The 21,110-nt window shown below is 53.0% G+C and overlaps 3 protein-coding genes across 4 annotated transcripts; 1 reads left to right on the top strand and 2 right to left on the bottom strand.

Moving 5' to 3' along the window:
* Nucleotides 1-1,300: 1,300 nt before the first annotated feature.
* Nucleotides 1,301-15,312, bottom strand: CALY (calcyon neuron specific vesicular protein). The gene is made up of 5 exons (XM_062580446.1): nucleotides 15,062-15,312; nucleotides 8,122-8,268; nucleotides 6,434-6,553; nucleotides 3,234-3,347; nucleotides 1,301-2,421 (listed from the first exon to the last, which is right to left on the bottom strand). The coding sequence occupies exons 2-5, from the start codon at nucleotides 8,251-8,253 to the stop codon at nucleotides 2,218-2,220; spliced, it is 570 nt and encodes a 189-aa protein (XP_062436430.1). The 5' UTR covers nucleotides 8,254-8,268; nucleotides 15,062-15,312; the 3' UTR covers nucleotides 1,301-2,217.
* On the top strand, nucleotides 13,433-15,582 carry LOC134142923 (proline-rich acidic protein 1-like). Its single transcript, XM_062580492.1, has 5 exons — nucleotides 13,433-13,470; nucleotides 13,903-13,957; nucleotides 14,357-14,415; nucleotides 15,206-15,309; nucleotides 15,401-15,582. The coding sequence occupies exons 1-5, from the start codon at nucleotides 13,433-13,435 to the stop codon at nucleotides 15,580-15,582; spliced, it is 438 nt and encodes a 145-aa protein (XP_062436476.1).
* Nucleotides 15,583-16,468: 886 nt separating this feature from the next.
* Nucleotides 16,469-19,868, bottom strand: ECHS1 (enoyl-CoA hydratase, short chain 1). 2 transcript variants are annotated; one of them, XM_062580445.1, is made up of 8 exons: nucleotides 19,736-19,868; nucleotides 18,692-18,889; nucleotides 18,233-18,360; nucleotides 17,967-18,066; nucleotides 17,664-17,768; nucleotides 17,431-17,550; nucleotides 16,931-16,998; nucleotides 16,469-16,851 (listed from the first exon to the last, which is right to left on the bottom strand). In XM_062580445.1, exons 1-8 carry the CDS (start codon nucleotides 19,851-19,853, stop codon nucleotides 16,786-16,788), a joined length of 903 nt encoding a protein of 300 aa, XP_062436429.1. In that variant the 5' UTR covers nucleotides 19,854-19,868; the 3' UTR covers nucleotides 16,469-16,785. The 2 variants fall into 2 exon arrangements, with proteins under 2 accessions (XP_062436429.1, XP_062436428.1); XM_062580444.1 differs by having other exon boundaries at nucleotides 18,692-18,893; nucleotides 19,737-19,868.
* Between the last annotated feature and the right edge of the window lie 1,242 nt (nucleotides 19,869-21,110).

Raw genomic sequence — 21,110 nt, 5'->3', positions numbered from 1 at the left:
CCTTTTTTTTTTTCTCTTTCTATTAACAAAAGCCAGGAATAGCAATGACCGTTAACCTCCCTCCCTGCCCCCTCCACCGGCAGACAAGAAAACTGCAGTTCCACTGCCACAAGAAATATTTACAAGCCACAGAAACCTGTTGCTTTCCAGGAGACTTTCTCTCTGCAAGCTGAAAGGCAAAGATGCTGCCAGCAGCATGCTGGTATCTTCAGACGAGCTAGAGGATAAAGTAAAAGATTGGTTTTTTTGTGTGTTACTAAATCCATACATGCCACTGTAACAGGTAAGAGTGTGAGGGAGTGTTGAGCGGGACCTCACCACTCAGAAAGAGATGCTCATGTACTATCTGGTGTGCAGGGAAACAGCTCCCGAGGAATTGGAAAACTTCAGCAGTCCAGGCCAGGGAGCTGTTGGGAGAAAAGATACTGAGCGTTTGAAATGCCTTTCTGAATTTATTGCAGCCATTTCTGAATACTCAGTAATTTTTTTTCCAAGGAGCCTCGAGGTTTCCCTAAGCAATTCCTCTATGTGCAGGGCTTGGTGGCTCTGGGAAAGCTGAGTTGGCATGCAGCTTTGCCAAGCACTACAGGACACTGCCCCTTACTGTGCAGTACGGGCACAGTGCTCTGTGCTATGCTAGTGTGACGGCATGGTCCCTTTGTCCCCCTCCTCTCCAAAGCCATGGTGAGAGGTCATCCTGTAGCCCACAGACCCAGCTCTGAAAGAGTTTTTCACGGGCCCATTCCCATGGGCAGTAAACATGCAAATACCTGGGAAAGGGACCCCAAATCTGTGCATATGCAGCAACACATGTCTTCTTTGGGCAAGGCGAAAAGGCACTCCAGGTACCAGCACACAGGTCCAAGGGGATAGTGAGAGTTCACAGAGGGCACTGAGGCTTTTCCCAAGAGATCATGTCATCTCCTCTGTCTCTGCTTCCTCATTTGCTGTGCAGGCACAATCCCTCCTCAACAGAGCAAGGTCCTGAAGCATACCACCACGGTGATGCCAGGAACTGAGCACATCTGTGTGCATCCAAGCTGCCACAACTCACCACGGAACACACAGTTGTGGGACCACAGCAGATATAGTAACGTCTTGAGCAAGAGCCAAAGTGCCCTGGTCCTGAAGGTGGACAGGATCAGCAGCTGCACTGTGCTCCTGCAGAGGCTGAGATCAGCGAGCAGACATGCTCTGCTGGAAGAAGCTGGTAGTGCTAACTGGAATACAGGTCAAGGGAATACACCTAGCAGAAAGACAAATGAGTTGGGACAAGAGCACACATTTATTGTTGCTTACAGAAAAGCTGCCCATCATCACATTCATTTTGGCTCTTCAAAAAACCCACCAGAGCTCACCTTGAGGCAAGGATCACAATTTCTAGAGAAACACATGGTTAGGGAAAAGCACCATTGCATCACCGCAGCAGCTGAAATGCAGAGGAGCAAACACAGGGTCTAGCCAGGAGTAGCCAGGAGTAGGGAGCATGACTGCATACCAGCCATAGCACACACACTTTAAGGTATCAAATAAAAAAAAGACAGGACCCTAGCCAGAAGCACTGGAAGTAAATGGAATCAATTTTAGCCTTGCAATTCACAATGGCTTTTTCAAATAAATCTAAATGAGATTTCTAAAGCTCTTGAAGTAAAATACAGGGCACATTAATGTCTGCTGTCACTAGATAGCAGCATCAACAGGCTCAGCTGTAAAGGGTTGCTGTTCCCCTGGCCTTCCTAGAATTTGCATCTCCCCATTGACAACCAGTAGCTGCAATACCCAAAAGAGAAGAACCAAAATTGGAGTAATGTTTTTGAAGAATTAACATCCCTCCTGGTGCTCACAGCTGGAAGTGGTTGTCAGATACAGCCAGCCTGGGCACTTGGCAAGGGAGGGTCACAATTCAGCCCATTCAAATAGTCCATGGAGAAGCTGAAAACCACGAGCAGCAGAGGCTTTTTATGGTGTGATCCTGCCTTCTGGCAGCTACAGACACAGACAGGGAAAATGTAGGCAGTAATCGCTTGGACAACATTGTTCCAACTGATGGGAGAAGGGTGGGGAACAAAGAGATCCTGCAGGACACAATAAACCCTTCGTTCCAGCCCTATGCCAACTCAGGACTGTCTTTTGCTTGCTTGGTTTTGGAAATAGGACTGGCGTTGACAGAGTTATGTCCCATGGAGCAACAGCTGGCATGTGCACCTGATCCCTGTCCTACTCCTGATGGCCTCCTGCCACTTCTTTGACATTCTCAGCCTCCTTCAGAGCACCAACCGCTGGCATCCATGGGGATGGCAGATCCGGGATGCTCTTCTTGCCTTGGCTAAAGTGGTTGATGGCCATGTAGAGACTGCCCTGAGGTCCTGCCTCCTGCTCCGAGTAGTACATCTCCAGGACTGCTGGGCTGCAGTGCTTGTGCTGAGGAGCAGAAGATGAAAGCAGGAAGAGGCAGCTAGGAAGAGCCCAAACATCTGCAGCCACATTGCACCCAAGTGGCCCTGGCATGAGCACTTTGTGGGTGCCTTGAGGCCCAGCTCAGCCTTCGTGTTCTCCTGTGATGGCTCTGGGAACATCCATGCAGCAACCAGGCTGGTTCCCACCTCCAAGCCAGCAGTATCCCCAACAGCAAGGACATCTCTGCCCCTGCACACTCAGCAAGGCCAGGTAATACCTGGTTACCCTTGGTGAGACTCCAGGTCTTCCTCAGAAAGCCACCTCTCCTCTAGTCCCAGTGGAGGAGTGAGCAGCATCTTAAGGCCACTGAGGGTCCACATTCCTCTCCAGGCTGTGTCTGCCCACCCTCGACAGGCCAAGTACTCCCTCCCCAGTTCAGCTATGGGCTTGGGGCAGTTTGTGGTGCCTGCAGGAAGAAGTGTAAGGCCAATCATTCTCCCATCACTCCTCCTCAAGGGGGTCTGTGCAGATGGGGTATTTGCTGGGGCCTCCAACTCATTCTCCATGGTTAGAGATGTCCCAAGGAAGGGGGAAGGTGGCATGGCATTTGACCTAGTAAGGCTATGTCCAGCTCTCTGTCATGCTTATGTCACAGCCTTGACAACGTCATTCAGGAGAAAGGACTGGGTTTGGAGCTGCCTGTGCAGAAGCTGCAGTAGTCCTGAAAGGAGCAGTCTGAAGCCCTCCAAGCTAAGAGACTGGGATTGGAATGGCATTATTAAGATGAGTGTGTCGGAAAGAGTTCATCAGCCCCCAGGACCATACGCCCACCTTACCTTGAACACGAAGCCCTCAGGGCAGCTCAGTTGATCATACCACAAGGCCTTGTACATGACGAGCATGAGAAGGCAGGCGAGGAATGTCATTGTGACGAGAATGAGCCCCGTCAGCTGTGGGGACAGAAAGGAAGGGAGTCCAGGAGTACAGTTAGTCATAAGACAGGAGGAGATGGGGGGAATCAATTCAGCTGCAAGCGCAGCACGTGAGCTCTGGCCTATCCCTTCTGCATGCTACCCCGTCTGGCTCAAGTCATTTCTTACCTCACATATCCAAAAATACACCTGGCTCAGAACTCTTATCTCTTGGCAGTGGTGATCACTATATACCTTACTAGGCTCATCTACCTTTTGCTCAGTCTCTTCTGCCTATGTGAGTGGCAGCACACACAGGGGACATGAGGGCATATTTTATTCCACAAAGCTAAGCCATCCTCACTGCTGTCTGAATCGTGTTGATATGGATGTTCCAGGCCTGACAGTTGGGGCAGGAAAACGGACAACATTTCCCATCCCTTGCTCAAACTGATGTGAAGACCAGGAGGGATTGGAGCATTCTTTGGCAGCATTACTTCAGGTGCAGGTAGAGCACCCCAAGGTGGAGTTAATCCATGGGCTGGTCCCTAAGCAAAATGAGGCTCCAGATGCCCAAGTGTCATCTTGCCCTTGGTGGGGACAGGGTCATATCATTGCAGCAGCATATGGCTTAACACAAACTGAGGTGGCTGAAAGGGCTGTGATGTGAGCATCCCTGGTCACATGTTGGTCAGCAGCTCAGTGTTGGCTTGACAAGAGGAGTTCAAAGCAGAGGGAGCCCTCTGAGGCTACCTCCCTTTCCGGAGAAGCAGGTCAGGAACAGGAGGCTGCCATGCTGGTCTCTATAAAAGGGACAGGTAACACTGCCTCAGTATACAGCAATGTGTTTCCTGGACCTGGCTTCTCTCTTCACTGCCAACAATGCAGGGAGGCTAGCAACTTGCAAGTTGCTGGGCTCAGGCTGCATCCAGGGGACATCAGGAGAACAGTAGCCTTGGAAAGAGCTCTTTGCCTGCCCTCCCTGGGCTGTCTCTGTAAGCTGAGGCTGTCATTTTGATCATGACTTGGGCTATGAAATGCAAGTGGTACAGCAGCTATTTCTGGTGCCACAAAATGTGCGGGCTCAGCCTAACTTGGAGCAGTGGAAGCCTATGGTCCCACTCTGCCGAGCTGGGTGGCAAAGTCCCAGCCAGGCCTCTCCACTGCTGGCATCCTGGCATCACTCCTTGCTGAGGTGCTGTGTAATCCCCTAGGCTCTGGCCTGAGCAACCTAAGGAAGATTCTGCCTGAATCCTGCAGTCAAGCTTCACTGCTTTACCCAGATGCTGCTGGCAGCTGCAGGCAATTCAGATCTGCTTGCACCATGCGCAGGAGATGTCAGTCTTTCCCAAATAAAATCCCAGGAGAGCAGTAAATACTGCTGGCTCTGTCAGCCAGGAGCCTACATGGGGACTCCAGTCACTGGAGCCCCCCTGCCCAGATATGTCTTCCTCACTGTTTCTACTTTGCCACAGCTGCTGTTCCTCTAACATTCCAGTTTTGCCACAATTACTGTTCCTCCAACAGCTAGAAAGGCTGGAGAGTCGCCAGGCCATGTTCACAGGCACAAAGAGGTCTCAAAGTGTAGGGAGGCCTTCCAGAGGGACTCTGCCATGGGTGTGTGTGTGGGAGAGTTAACCAGTGGGAACCTCATCAAGTTTAGCAAGGAGAAATGCAAAGCCTTGTCCTGGGATAGAGCAGCCCCATGCAGAGGGACAGGCTGGGACTGATTGAGGGAGCACAGCTCAGTTGAGGCCACATCTAAATATTGCGTCCTGTTTGGGGTCCCCATTACAAGAAAGACATCTAAAAACTGGAATGAGTCCAGTGCAGAGCCACAGGGACGATGGGGCTGGAAGTCAAGGCATACAAGGACAGGCTGTGGAAGCTGGGCTTGTTCAGGGGGGAGGGAAGAAGGCAAAGGGGAATCCAACTGCATCTTTTGCTGCCCAAAGGGGTTACAAAGACAACTGGGCCAGACTCTGTTCACAGTCTTGGCTGGCCATAAGGAAACCATCCTTCCCCATGTGAGTGTTGCCCTCTAGGACATGGCCCCAGGTGAGGGGGAATCTCCAACTTCAAGGATTGCCCAGACTCATCTGGATAAAGCCATGAGCAACCTGCTGTAGCTGTGATGTTGGTTCTGCTGTGAGCTGGGGTCAGACCAGAGACCCCCAACAAGAGGTGCCACTACCCTGAGCCTGGTTGTGAGAGTAAATTCACAGTAGGCAGCAACCTTGGCAAAAGGGATTCGTCCATAACTCATGCTTGGTGGGTGAATGGATAGGACAGGGCACATGCCCCAGGGATGCTGAAAATAGGGAAAACAAACCACGTGTGCAAGCAAAAAGTAGAGGTGGAAAAAACTCAAGAGGTGGCAGTTCTGCCAAGGCAGAGCTGAAAGGGCTTTGCTCTGAACGGATCAGGGTGTAAAGATGCATCAGACATGAAAAAATGAGCAGAGAAGGGAGGACTCCGGGCTAATCGGTCCTATCAGTTACCCAGGCTGCACTGATCAGGGCTGACAGGATGCTGGCGCCTGCACCTCCCCTATCAAGAGGGCAGAGGCTGCCGAGGGAGCCAGCACAGAAAGACCAGCTCATCTGGAAGATATTAGGAAGCAGAGAAAAATCTCACTCCACAAATGTCTGGCCAGCAGTCCTGACTGCACTCCCTGGATCAACTACACCAAGAGCCTAACGGCCAAAAAGGGCACAGAGCAGAGTAGACTCCGCTGCACAGAGTGCAGTGCTGCCCAGGATCTCCCTCTGCACTGCCATCCTCCCAGATTGGCATCGTGGGAGTACATTCTGCCCCTGCACCCTCTGCCTCTGACTGGTGTCGCACACCCTTCCCAGGATGTCCTCCTCCCTGCAGAGCCAGTAAGCCTCCTTGCCTCTTCAAAAGGACATCTTGCAGCTGCAGCTGCCCTCCCTGCCCAACCTGGGGCTGAAATATCCACCTGCCTGTCAAGATACACGCATGTGCCAAGAAATATCTCTTTCCTGGCATGTAGTGTAGACGCTTTCCCCATTTTAGCTCAGTAGCTTATTTTCCAGCACCCATGAACAACTGCCAGTGCTGTGGAGGAAGCACTTGTGGGTGCAGAGAGGGATATGAATTACCTTGACTTTTTCTGATACTTCATCATAGAGGTTTACATTCAGCTTTTTAATCCCTGGGATGTATAACTTCCTCCGCTGCTGCTGCTGAAGCTTATATTCTGTCCGGGTCTTGACAATCATCTGAAAAAGGAAAAACTAGTGACTGCCAGGCAGGAAAGGTAGAGTTATCCAGCAATGACCCATAAAATGACATGCACTTGTCAGATGTGCCGAGCCTTACATCCTCTGGGGATGAACCTGGGGGCCAAGAGACAAATTTCCAGCACTGTTCTAATGTGCACTGATCCTGTCCTCTGCAATCCACACTGCACCCTCAAAACTGCAGAGTATGTCTGACCCCAGCTTCAGGCAGGGCTGCAGTAACAGTGCACAGTGCAGAGGCTGCAAAATTGCAACCTGCAGGAAGTAGGACTGCCTGTGAAAATTTATTAGAGTGATAGGGGAGACAGAGGTGCCTGTGGAGATCTGGACAGTGGTTACAACAGCAGTATGCGGACTATGGCCTTTGCGCAAAGGGAACTGAAAAGCAGGCTGTGTGTCCCAACTCTTCACTTTAGACAGAAGAGGCCATGGCACTAGAGAAATGAAACCTATCTAGTCTGGGTATGCTGACTGCATAGGATCCCCTGTTCCCCTGACCAGTGTGTCCTCCCAAGTATCAGGTCATTGCTCCCAGCCCATGTCAGCAGCCTGCAGATGGTCCAGGTAGAAGCACTGCTTTGTCTTGCACACACTGACTTAGACTGAGCAGCAACACATCTGCTTAGCAGAAGGGAATTGCTCTGAAGGGAGGACCAAACCTCAGTGCTGCCTGCAGCAGCAAGAAATCGCTAGTCTCAACTCTGCTCCCTCACTGAGAGGGCATCAAGGAAACCGCCTGGCACTTCCCCATATGCCTGCAAACCTGCAAGTGGAGAGAGCTACAGAGTGATTCTGGCCTCAGTGGTGCAGATAGGTCAAATTGCTTCAGAGACCTGGCTTTACCCTAGGGAATCGGTGAAGTCTCTCTCACTAATGCCACACCCTGCACACACATACACAGGCATGCATCCACCTGCAAACGAACACAAAGCACATGTACAGGTACAACAAATGCAGCACTAAAGTGTGCACAGGATGAGTACAGCACACGCATGCACACACTGGTATAATACACGTGCACAGTAAAGACCTGCACCTCTATGTGGCACATACGTGCACACAATCATGCATGACACTTGCCACGCACATGCATAGCAGATGTGTACCACACCTGCCTGCACACACGTAAAGCACACATATGCATCAGATAGGTACACCACACACACAGTATATGTAAATGTACGCAGCAAAAAGCATACACATGAAGACATAGAGCAGCACATAAATACACGGCATGCACATACATACAAATGTGCATGCACACACATGCATTCATTTCCAAGCGAATCTAGAAAACAATATTCACACTCCCTTGAGAATAGGGATCTTTAATAGATGAAAACTAGTTCTCTTTTTCCTGTCAGTCCAGGAGAGATTCTTGTGTACTGCACAACACTGCAAAGCAGTGCAAGACATGACCTAAGCATGTCTGTATCAGCATGGTCTAGCAGGAGCTGGAAGGAAGAAGCCACCTCACCACCCTGTGACCAAGCAAAGCTAACACTGATAAAGCACACTAGCCATCACAGGGCACAGCTTGTGTCTACCTTGTCTGGGAAGGGCTGCTGCAGTTGGCTGGCATCCAGCGGGGTTATCAAGGGAATATTATCAAAGTCATCACCACCTCCGTGCTGTTCCTTTTCAGGCTTCTCAGAGATGCTGGCCCCCAGCTTCACCATGGTCCAATTCTGGCGCTGTGAGAGAAAGAGCGACATGGCTCACCAGCTCTGATCCTTGCAACTGCATCAAGACCCAACAGGCTTCCTGAGGTCTGGTGCGCTTGTGGCTTGGCCCAGCTCAGAAGACAGCCCTTCACGACTAATGCTGGGGTGCCAGGTGGAAAAACACTGCACAAACCCTCAGCTACTTGCCCAGAGTTCAGACCTGCACACTCTGAACTAGACCAGAGAAAGACATAGTTCCTGGGCTGAACTGAAATGCTCCAGCTTCACCTTCAATGATAAACTACAGCAGGGTGCCTGCAGTGGGGACAGTCTATAGTGAGGGCAAGCCTTGCACCTAGACCTCCTCCTCCTTTCCTCTGTGGGGGTTTTGGAGTACCTAACTTCCTTCTCCATACATCTAAGTGTCATGCTCCTGGCCTGTCCCTATTGGACGTCCCTAAACAACAGTCAGGTCCCTGAGCTTTCACGTTCTGGAGCTGGTGTTGGGACCTTGCCTCCATCCGGTCCTGCAGGTAGTCTCCTCCACAAAAGGCAGTGCTTAACGTACCCATTCCCATCACTGCATGGCCACAGGGTGCTGTCTAATGGTGCACTGCTATGGGGAGAAGACAAGTTTAAATCCTGAGAGTCCTGTAGATCTTTCCCTAGGAGAGTCAGAGCTGTGGCTTGCTGCAAAGATTTTATTGGGGGGGGAGGGGGAAAGAAGAGGAAAAACATCCAGTTAGAGAAAAGAATAAGTTATCAAGCTAAAGAAAAAGACAATCAGTTTTATAAGCCCCTCTTAAATAAATTTTATAAGTCCCCTCATCTCCTCTCAGATATTCTGCCTCATTCAAAGGCAAGCTGCTGTACCTGAGGGTCAAAGCAGAGGACAATCCTCGTCCCAAGATTCAACACTTCTACCAGATGAAAAAGTCCTTTCCCAGGCTGGGATTAAATCTCACAAGGGACTTACTCTGCAAAGAACCACAATCCTCTTCGCTGACTTTTCAGGGAGCAGCTTTTCCTCACAGAAACTGCAGGTTCAAAAGCTGCAGCTTGTGTACGTGTTCATTGGCATGGAGCTGCATGCCAACAGCATGCATGCCCGTGCATCGATAACCTTCCCATGGTAAAGGCAGAGGAAACGACAAGTAAAACCTACCGGGACACATGGACCAGAGGTTTCTTTTGTGGTATTTCTCCCTATGTAATGAAAGATCATTCACAAGCCAAACAAGAAGCTTTGTCTTGTGCAGGAGACAATGGAGAAGAATTTAGACTGCCCTAGTGTTGTAAAAAATACACTTTCAAAGCTTATCTACTAGTGATAAAACAGATCAGTATATGGTTTGGTGACTGAAAGCTTTAGATTCATTCATTATCATCTGCATAGAAGGTTTCTATTGCAGGAAAGCCATGTGAGACCACGTAATGATGGGAAACTGTTCAAGGATGAGACTGGAATAAGAGAATGGAAACAACCAACTTGCAGAGTGGGAGGCATATCTGGCCAAAGCATTTGTGCCCTGCTTGGATCTGGCTATTAGTGTGGCCAAAGATGGCCTGGGCTCCCCAAGTCCTGCTGGTGGGAGCTAAGAGCCCCAAGCTGCTGGGTAGAGAAGTCGCAACAGGTTCACCACCTGGGCAGAGCCAGGATGAAGGCATTCTCGACTGCATTGGCTTGCAGTATATCCTCACCTTTGCTTGGCTGCAGCATCCATTTCATCTCTCTCATCGCTCTCCGAGGCTGGCATGGGCACACAGCAACCCCATCTGGCTCCCCAGACAATGCTGTAACCCAGAAGGGTTAGAGGGAGCAGAGACCATGCCAGGCTAGGGGTTATTCCTCTTCCTTGACTCTGCACAACATGTTTTCACCTCCGTGAGGGATCTCACGCCCGTCTACAAGGACTGCAAAATATCCCCTTAAACTGCACGGTGCAGAGCAAAGTGGAGCAGGCTAAGACCATTAGACATCAGCAGACAGCAAGTAGCCATCATCACAGCATGTAAATATAAGCACAACAGATGCTATGTCCTACTGAGTCTCCTCAAATGAGAAGGAAGATGACTGAAACCAGGATCTCCTCCTCAGCAACTCCCACAAAAACATATGCTGGGAAAACCATCTCCGTCTCCAGGCAACTGAGTGTGGGCACACAGCCCACATTCATGCTGTGAGACTGGTGACAAGGGATGCAGCACACATCAGGACTCTGCAGTGAGCTGTGAGGGATGCAAGACTGCCAGGACAACCTCTGGGGACTCCCCAATGAAGATGGGAACCTGTCAGGGCTTTTGGTGCACAGGATCAGGAATGAACGTACAGCATATCTTCCTGCAAAGACCACCCACCTGACACAGCCATGGTGGGAAAGCACAGGCCAGCCTACTCTGCCAGACTCACTCTGGGATCATCAGCATCTGATGATTTTTCAAGTTTTACTCTGCAACCAGAAAAGCTACCGGCAGACTTCGAAACAAAGGAATACATCCATACTTCGTCAAACTGGGGCTTAAACCAGCAGCATGCAGAGCTGTGGAAAAGCCAAGGGAGACGGGAGTTTTGGCTTTGCTGCTCCTGAGAAAACACTTGTGCACTTCAGCTTCATCCAATACTTCTACCTGTATCAGTAGCTACTGGACATTGCCTTCCTCTACAAACTCAGCCTTTCTTACCATCTTTGACTGTTGCAGTTACAGCACTTACAGCATTGTTCTGACCACTTAGACCATGTACAGCGCTTTTATAGTGGGGACAAGCCTTGCACCTAGACCACCACCTCCTTTCCTCTGTGAGCGTTTTGGGGTACATCTTCCTATCCCCTGCACCACTCAAAAAACACAGACCTGCTCAGGAATCTCCAGGATTGCTTTATGCTGAGATCAACGATCTCTCTCTTCAAATTGGGGAAGACAGACCAGAAGCAAAGAAAACTGGTCTCTTTAGTTTATCCTGGATGCCTTATTTTAACAAAGCTCAGTGCTAAAAGGCACTTTTCTGTGACTTAACTTAAAATTGCTCCACAACACTAGGTAAAATATTGAGAACCTCAGGCAGTTTGGGATCTAGCACTGGAGTGGAAGATCTCAGCTCTGACAATAATATTTGATCCCCTGCCTAAAACCTGAGTTTAAGGTGCCCTGTGTTTTCTAGTTCCCTTACTTTTGCAGGACAGCTTTCAAATGGCACATGACTGTCACAAGTGGAAAGCCAGTCTCAGTTTCCACCCTACTAACAAACTTGCCAAGGCTGCTTTTATGAAGCGATGCAAAGGCTGGCATTGCTGCACCAGCGGCCCAGGACATTTTCACGTGGGTTTGCTTTGGCTGACACTGAACTAGGTGCTGTTCAAGATAACCCCGCCATGCAATTTTGAAGGTGAAAAAGAGGAACCCAGCCCCAGGAGGAGCCACCTGGGTAAGTGTGCCTCCTCCGAAAGGGCTTTGGCACATGTGTTTGCCTGACGGTGATGAGGGCTCTCCAGCCCCACAGGGCTTCGCTGTAGGCCTGCAGGCCCGCAGGAGTGTCCCTTCTCGCAGCCCACTCACCGTTATCCAGCCCCACAGCATCCAGCCCCATGGCAGCACTGTCTGCTGGCAGCGCAGAGGGTGCCTACACCCTGCTTTCCCCAGCAAGGCTTGGAGTTGAGAGCTTTATTTCTGCAGAAAGTGAAGGCTGGAGTCCTTTGAGGGCTGAATTACCTGGCAGGCAGCCTCAGAGCCTCTCTCCCCACCCGGCGTGAGTGGCCTTTGGCTGGATCCTCTCTCGCCCATCGCGGCCATGCACCCCCCTCCCCGGCTGTGACCCCAAGGGCCCCTCCCCGATGACAGCTCCGCAGCGCCCAGGGCGCCCTGAGGCCGGCGGTGCCGCAGTGGGCGGGGAGCGGCCGCCGTGAGGAGTCTCGCACAGCTTGGGCGGGCGGCGGGTCAGAGCCCCCCGCCGTCCCCGCGTCCCCTTCCCGCCGAGCCCCCTCCCGGGGCGCGCAGCGGCCCGCACTCACCCGCCGCCGCGCTGCCTGCAGGGCTGCGCCCGCCCCGCGCCGCGGCCCTCGTTGCCCGGCAACGCCGCACGCGCGCCGCGCTCTGAGGGGGCTGCGCGCGCCGCGGGCGTTACGGCATTCGCAGTAACGCGCCGGGTGCACGCGCGCCCCGCCCCCCGCCCAACGCGCGTGCCGCGCTCCGAGGGGGTCCGCGCGCGCCGCGGCCGTTAACGGCGTTCGCGGTGACGCGCCGCGTGCACAACCCTGAGCCGCACTTGGCTTCGCCGCCGAGGGTTTAAACATGGGACCGGGGACGGGTATGGCCAGTGGTGGGTGGGTTTTCTCGTTGTAACAGCTCCGCTGAGGCAAAGTTATTCGTCTGGTTGTCAGAAAGCGCCCCCCCAAGGTGGTGAAATATCCCCAGAAGAAATGCCTCAAATTAACCGTCCAAAAAAACCTGTGGGACAAGACATCACAAGAAGTGATGCCTCTTTAGGGCCTATTAAAAGCAGAAGCATAAGCTGCAAGAAGCCCATATTTTGTTTGTGAACTAATGAGAGGTTTGCAAGAACAGCATTAAAATGCATCACTGACCTATTGCTCTAAACTCGGGAAGAAGTGCTCTTTACTGCGCAAAATGCAGCCAGGTGCCTGCACCAAATCTGAACCACCGTTTGGCTTTTACAGGCGGCAGGGGATGCATCCAAGCATTGCATTCCTGGTCGGCAGCTCCCTTTCACAGAGAAAACACCCTCAAACAGAAAGCCAGATCATTTTCTCAAAATCACAGCCATTAAGCCTGCAAGCTTTTAATATAAATATTAAAACAGGCTGTAAACAGGAACTGGGATTTCTCCACACATATTATGGGCAGGTATCCTGGGGTTTTGAGTGGTGTTTGAAGTGTGGTCACAGGCATATCACATGCTTTGATCAAGGCCTCAAGCTTTCAAGTTAATGCATTTATCCTTTTCAGTTAGTGCAGTTCATAAAATATTTATGGGGGCATCTCATAAGTAAAAGAGATGGGCTGCTCGCTGGGGGAGTATCATTTACAATAAACGTTGATCTTCCTCTTGAAAAGCAACAGGAAGGATTGATGGCCCTGGAGACGCCCCACGGTGGGTGAAGTGCAGGCACGTCCCACCAGTGGCTGCCCTGCCAGCCCTGCCCCCCGGCACTGCCCTTTGCCCACGGGCGGCCTCCACATGGGGCCAGAGTCCACCGATGGTGCAGCCATGAACCGGTAAGGCCCTTGGCTCTTTCCCTGAGCGAGCTCAGACAGGTCCCCGTGGCCCCCCTGCCGGGCACCAGGCCCAGCCACCCAGGCGGCTCAGCAGGACGCAGGTGCCAGCAGGACCTCACAGCAGCCTGGAGGCAGCCGTGTCCAAGGGAGCGGAGCATCATTGCCGCAATGTCCATATGGTGGCCAGGGCTGGACCAGGGGCCTCTAGGCCCTACCTCCCATCCCGTCGCGCAGCCACAGGCTCTGGGAACAGGGAGGCCCAAGAGGGATCTAACATTGGTGGTGTAGTGTAGGCTCCTGGGGGGAAAGCATAGCCCATGGGCATGCCGTGGCACCTCAGGGTCAGTGGGTACAAGCAGGGACAGGGGGTGCAGGTACTGCTGATGTGGCTTTGCAGATCTCTGCCAAAACAAATCCCTTGCGTCTCCACAGCTTCACCATCCTCGTGGGTGCAGCTCTCCTCCTGCAAGTTCCTGGGGGCACCCAGGTAAGGTTGCACCAAGCTGCTCTCGTTTCTGCTGCCCAGCCCCGTGTCCGAGTGCCTTGTGGCTGTCAGCTACCTGGCCTGCTTGCATCTGGTGGCATTGGAGCTTGAAGCCCGAAGACTTCTCAAGGAACTGGTGTGATAAGTGGCTCCAGGCTCTCCCAAACATCTCATCCCAAACAAGTCTCTCCTAAGGCAGACTTAGGCACCAACCCCAGGACCCTGCATTGGAGCATGGGGAGGTCTGGCATATAACACACCACCAGCACCGTGTGTTGTGCTGTCCTCAGGGGGAGACAGTTTTGGACAGAGTCTGGCTGACAGAGGGAAGCACAGCTTTCCCTGCACAAGGGCTAGGACCCTGGCTCACAACCTCACCTTTCCTCACCTCTCTCCTTGCAGGCACTGAGCAACACCAAGGGAAAGCAGCTGCCTACCGGGCCGGATTCAATCAAGGAAATGTAAGAGGTGTTGGAACTAGGGCGGGCAAGCCCCTCTCCTTGCTCCTTTGGGTGACATATTGGGGACCACCACCTCTTTTAAAGGGGAAGATACCCCAAATTTGAAGTTGGGGGAAGGTGTGGTTTGTAAAAAACAAGAAACAAAAACCAAGCTCAGCATGTAATCGCAAAGCATTTTAGGGGGAATACATTTTTCTCATTGCTTTGTCTGCTGAAAATATGAGGCTCCCAGCTCAAGTTTTCCCCATAAATCACCCAAATTCTCTCAGCTTGAGGTTATGGCTATTTGTCCAGTGCCTGCAGCACACTGTAAAAACGCTGCTGCCATTGTACCTGTCTTTCCCATGGTGAGGTCTGTAAGAAAAGCAAGCCCTGATGTTTTATCAGTTAGTATAGATCCAGCCTGTTCTGAGGATAAGCAGCAAAATTAGGCAGCTGGATAACTTAGTCTAAGTCCTAACAGCCTACCTTGCCAGCCAAAACCAGTTAAAAGGGGTGCATGGATACTGGTAACAGCTTGCAATGTGCTCACTGGGCCTCACTTAGCAATTGCTGACTTGGGGTCAGACCTGGACACAGCATTGCAGGTAAGGACCCCCCCTTCCCCTAACCTGCATCAGTTCATGTGCTTTCTCTGGTGCCCTACCTGAGGGTTAGGTTTGCAGCGCACTCATTGCTGGGTGCTTGCTGGATCTGGGCTGGCTCCATCGGCAGCTGGCCAGGGTAGGAGCACCAAGCCATGAGCGAAGCGAGACGACAGCAGTCGGCTATTTTTGTTTCCTCCTTCCAGCATCCTGGGTATAAAAGCTGTAGAGCCTCCAGAAGAGGGTGAGATAAATGAAGATGTTGAACCAGGAATAAAGGTCTTCTCCAGTAATGCACAAGCCTGGAGAGGTAAGCGTGCTGGAGTGTCTGCCCCTGTGCCTGGCCCCCTCTGCGCACCCCTTCCCCCTCACACCCATGATGGGTCTTTTTTCTCCTCCAGGTCCTCCTGGAGCCCAGGCCATAGAAGGACCTGAGGAGGACCGTGATCACCTCCACCATCCCAAAGACAATGCTGTTGAAGATACGGAACATGTGCAGCGCCCAGCTCTGCCCCGCAAGGTGCAGAATGGCCCAGAAGAAGACTGGGACCATATCTACCATGGCCGAGAGGAGGAGATGTGACTCCACCTTGGAAAATAAAAAGAGGATCTGAGCTGCCCCAATTTCTCACTGCAGCCCTGGATTTCCTCAGGGCGAGTTCATCTCCCCACCTGGCCTCCAAACCCCTTCAATAAACCTCATCATCTCTGATCCCAATCTCAGCAGGCTCTTCATTTCTGCTAGAAACCTGTCTAGGCACAGCACCACCATGCCTCATCCCAGCAGCATTGATATTCCTCTGTAAGACGGTCCCAAAATTTGGGGGATCACCATCCTCAGGGATTGCCCAGGCTCACCTGCACACGGCCATGAGCAGCATGCTGTACCTGTGAGCCCCCAGACAATGGAGTGGGAGGGGTGCCAGCCTGCCGCAGGGACCACAGAGGAGGGGAAGGGATGGGCCCATGGGCTCTCTTCCCAGCAGTGGTTGGTGGCCACTCAGCCCATCACCTTGGCGTCGCTTCAGCCTATGTTGAGGGATCACTCACCCCTGCTTGCCAACTCTTTGAAGGATGGGCTGAGGCAGGCAAACTCATCGCATGGATGTTAGACCAACACTGGGCTTTGGCTTAGCACTTAACAAGGAGGCATACACCAGACTGGGCAACGGCCAGTGTGCCTGGGAAAAACTCATCCCATGAGCAAAGGGTATGTTGCTGTGAAGACCCTGCTAACAGTCAAGAGATAAAGAGCACTCCTGCCAGGCACAAGTGGGCCAGGAAGGTGCTGCAGGATATCCCGTCAGCAGGGACTCAAGAGTCTATACCATGATGGGGCTGCACTTGCCTGGCCTCCATAGGAGAACAGTACAGTGAGGGGTTCAGTCAGTGGCAAACCTCCAGATCTCCCAACTCAAGGGAGCCAGGCATATTTGATCTGCCCACAAGGAAGCTCAACCTCCCAGCAGTGCCAGGAAAGCCTTTTAATAGCAATCACAAGCTGAGCCCTGATTCAGATCATCTCACTGAAGGGAAGGCATTAGTCACAATCAGGTCCACAGCCCCTCCATGTGGCACAGCGCTGAGCTATGCTCCTTTTCAGAGGGCCGGCACATCCGGGACGCTCTGGGAAGTGGCAGAGTCACCCCTGATTAGGCACGTGGGTTGGTTAAAGAGGCGTGTTGTTATGACTGCTGGGCAGCTGGTGTCTGAGGGGATAAAAGGGACATCTGTCCCTGTCCTGTGCTGGCCCGGAGCCCTTAGGTACGCATGGGCCCCATACAGCTCAGCTGTTGGTGAAGTTTGCCTTCCGCTTCTCCACAAATGCAGCCATTCCTTCCCTCCGGTCGTCCTGTGAGGAGAAGAAGTTCAGGTGCTGCGACTGTCCTGCTCCCACCCACACCCTGCTCATGGGCCAGCCAGATACTCACGGTGGCAAATGTGGCATAGAAGAGTCTTTTCTCTGTCCTGTTCCCCTCTTCCAGCGTGGTCTCGAAGGCTGAGGAACAGAAGACAAGTCAGGAGGAAAATGAGCACACCTAGCTCAGGTGAAAAAGCCCCAACCACAAACCCCTTCATCCTCCTGGCTGCATCACGTCTCAGAGACCCAAAGCAAGAGCCCGTCATGGGTGACTCTTCAAACACTGACATGCCCAGAGCTGCCTCAGGACAAGCTCACGCCCTTGGCTTGTGGCTGGGAAGCTCCCCGAGGCATTCAAGCACACCAGTGCTTCCCATACACTTTTGGGATGGTAGGTGATAGTCCACCCATCCAACGCTTGCGTGCATTGCAGCACTTATGCCAACATCTCTGGCTCTGCTCATGAGCCTAGGAAGTTGGGTATTTCCAAACTTTCCATGGATCCACCACAGCACGCATCGGTCATTGCACTCAAAGCCCTCATCATCCCCAAATCTGCCCAGCTCATACCTGCATTGACAGACTCCTTCGCGATAACTGTCACCAGCTTTGAATTGCCAGCAATCTTCTCCCCACAGCTGATGGCTGCTTCTAGCAGCTTCTCCACTGGGAAGATCTTGCTGACAAGACCTAGGAAGGACAGGGGAGAAATTTTGGGGCAGATGGCTCCCTCATCTCAGCATCTCCTGGACACCCAGTAGCTTCTGGGCTAGGGACTCAGGGGGGAACGGCTGGGCTCTTACCTGCTTCTTTCGCCTCCTGTGCGGAGATCCTGTCTCCGGTGAGGACCATTTCCATTGCGAGTGACTTCCCTACAGCCCTGGTCAGCCTTTGCGTCCCACCAGCTCCTGTGGTTAATCAGGGAAGACCCATCAGCCACCCTGGGCTAGGTCGCCCATGCAAGCCAGGTTTGACAGTGTTTTGACAACGTGGCCGGGTGCTGATTTGTACTTTCATCAGCAGGATGGCTCATCCATGTCCCAGCGCGCCTCTTCCCCTTGCAGATGGGGCAGCACACAGCAGGGGCTTGCCCTCCGCGAGGTTACCTGGAATAGTTCCCAGCAGGATTTCCGGCTGTCCGAACTGTGCCTTCTCCCCGGCGTAAATGATATCACACATCATGGCCAGCTCGCACCCACCGCCAAGCTTGGGAGATGAGAGACGGGGGTTAGGTGCCAGGAGCCCACACATACTACATTCCCTGCACGCCAAAGCCAAAAGCAGCTGCAACAAGTGTCCGAGCTGACCCCACCACTGGGACGGGGGGACGCAATGGGGGTCCTTTTTGGGGATCTGCCCCCGTAAGACTCACCGCATAACCATTCACAGCTGCTATGACTGGTTTGCGAACTGTAGCTACCCTGTTCCAGTCAGCGAGGAAGCCACCACTGTAACACTGCTGGAAAGTTTTGTTCTGCATCTCCTTTATATCAGCACCAGCTGCAAAGAGATATGCCATCAGTCGCCCTCGGTGGTTTGCAGCAGTAAGAAAAATCCCTATGGGGCATTCCCTGAAGGCATGCAAAAAATATATACATATCCCTAAGAGAAAATTCAGATGGGACCTCAGAGAGGTGATGAGGACATGCTATGGAGCATCGCATGTCCTCTGTGCTGCCAGAGCAGGGGCCACGGCGCTGCACGATCTGCCGGGTGCAGCGGGACAAGTGAGGAAATGTGTTGGCTGAAAAACCAACCCTCCTCAGTGGCTGCCCTAAGCTTCGCTCTGGTGCCGGGGTGTCAAGGATGAGGTAGCCCATGGTCACGCTACCTGCGAAGGCCTTCTCGCTGCCGGTGATGACGATGGCCCCCACCTGTGGGTCGCCCTCGAAGGCATCCAGCGCCTGCCTCATCTCCCGCATGAGCCCATCGCAGAGGGCATTGAGGGCCTGTGGCCGGTTCAGCTGGATCAGGCCCACATCCTGCTTTGCCCCTTTCTTCTGCACCACGATATACTGGAACGGGGCACCTGCCGTGGGCAGCGAGAATCCAAAGGTAAAATCAGTGGCTGATTTAAGATCTGCATAAACACATCTTATGCCACTGGCTGGATATGATCAATAAACTGCTCTAATCTCTCCTAATTTCGGATTATCATGATAACTAAGTGAACCTCCCACTATTGATTTGAATATCAAATACTAGCATTTAAGATCATCAGATTTACCAGGTAATAATGAACTAGATCAGGTTATTATTAGATTCAACACTGATTTAAGATTAAACTATCCTAATAAAGTTATCTTCTAATATAAAGTGAGGTATCAGTCGATCTAAAGTCAAGTGTTAATTTGGTGACTACTGAAGATTCCCCAAAGATTCCATGTCTGAAATTTAAAGCTGCAGCGCTGCGTCACGCTATTTTAAGGCGACCTTCGGAGTGGACTTTGCTAAAGGTCATCAGCAGGGAGCAGGATTTAACTCCAGCAGCTTCAGTCTGACACCCTTTGCTTGCAGGGACAGTTCCTGGCCATGATGATCGTCCGTGCTGGGTGCCGGATCCTGGTGCACAGTGCCGGGCCCGTGCACAGAGCTTGGGTATTTACACATGGTGCCAGGCCAATGCACAGCCCTCCAAGCGTGGTGCTAGGACCCCTGCGCACAGTGCCAGGCTCGTGCATAGTGCTCGCCAACCCAGTGCACGGTGCAGGCCAATGCATGGTGCGGGCACGGTGGTGCACGGGGCCCGGGCCTGTGCATCGCGCGGGAATTCCGGCGCACGGGGCCTATGCGTGGTTCTGGGAGCCCGCTGCAGGGATAGCGGCACAGGGCGCCACCCCGCCCCCTGGGCCCGCCGCGCTGCCCCCCCGCTCACCGGCGCTGCAGGCCCGCGCCCCGGGGCAGCGGCGGGGCGGCGGCGGCGGCAGGAGCGCGCGGCGGCAGGAGCGCGCGGCGGCGGCGGGCCGGAGGAGCGCGTGCAGCGCGGCGGCCATGGCGGAACGAGGAGCGGCCCCGCCCCGCGCCCCTTGGCCGAGGAGGCCCCGCCCCGCGTTCCCGAGCCAGCGGATCACCGGCTTGTCCCTGTCTCTCTGTGGGGTGCTGCAGCAGGGTTCCCCTTCACATCCTCATCCGCTGAGATCCCAAATGCAGCCTGGCAACAATGTCCTCAACACGCCCGTTGCGACATCCCATAATATAACCTAGCAAAATGCTTCAGGCCTGCTAGGTTTGATCGCAGGGCCTGGAGCTGCTCTAGGGGTGCGCTCCAGGTGCAGACCCTGTGACCACTATTTTGCAAACACACACACACACGCAACGTAGCCCTGCTGCTGCGTGCACGTACCTGCAGGCATGTGATACATGCATCCACACTGTCTGCAGGCAGCACCCTCAGCCCTGGGTGCGCCTGCCCAACATGCACGCCCAGGGGCTTAGACCTAAGTGTAGTAAAAAGGCAAATCTCCCCAGGGTGTCCTGGGCACATGACAACCCCTTTGCTGCTAAGAATGGGATTAAAGGGTTTAAAAGCTGCTCACGTCAATGCTTGCGCAGCCACGCTGCACCCGGCATCCCTGGCACAGCAGAGCAGCTGCTGTACAGGGACGAGTGCTGCGACACAGGGTGGGATCCGATGAAGACGTGCCGAGAGATGGAAGGGTTTTTCCGTTTCCCACTTCCAGGAGCCTATAAATAATGTATATCCGTGCGTGGTGGCATGCATCCTGCCCAGCGGCCGGGGCCCCCCTGCACAAGGAAGCTGCCTCTGCACGTTGCCACATGTCCTTGCATCACACCCGCACGTGCACACATGCAGGCACCATAGGCTGTACATCTCTGTGCAAACCCACATGCACACACATCTCCTGGTAGGCATGCACATTTTTGGGGGGTGTGAATGCAGTCAGAGGCCCTGACCCACCTGTGTGCATGTATTCACATGCCTATGTGTCCCCCAACTCATGCGCCCACACAGCCCACCCCACTCTCACCCCGACATTTGCATGGGTGCACACCCATCATACAAGTCTGAAGCACTCCTGACCACACATCCAGCCCACTGTGTGCATGCAGTCATGCATCCCTAACCCCCCTGCATGCACATGTGTGCACACCCACCCTCCAATGGTTCCCTTGCAGCTCACCCTACATGCGCACACACACACGCAATCATACCTATGCAGCTCACTGTGTGCACGCACGCACATGTGCACCCATCGCATCCCTACAGCTCACCCTGCATACACGCACCC

This window comes from Rhea pennata, chromosome 7 (assembly GCF_028389875.1).
Source record: "Rhea pennata isolate bPtePen1 chromosome 7, bPtePen1.pri, whole genome shotgun sequence".
NCBI classification, from domain to species: domain Eukaryota; kingdom Metazoa; phylum Chordata; class Aves; order Rheiformes; family Rheidae; genus Rhea; species Rhea pennata.
The sequence above is the reverse complement of the archived record's forward strand: the minus strand, read 5'-3'. Positions and strand labels throughout refer to the sequence as shown.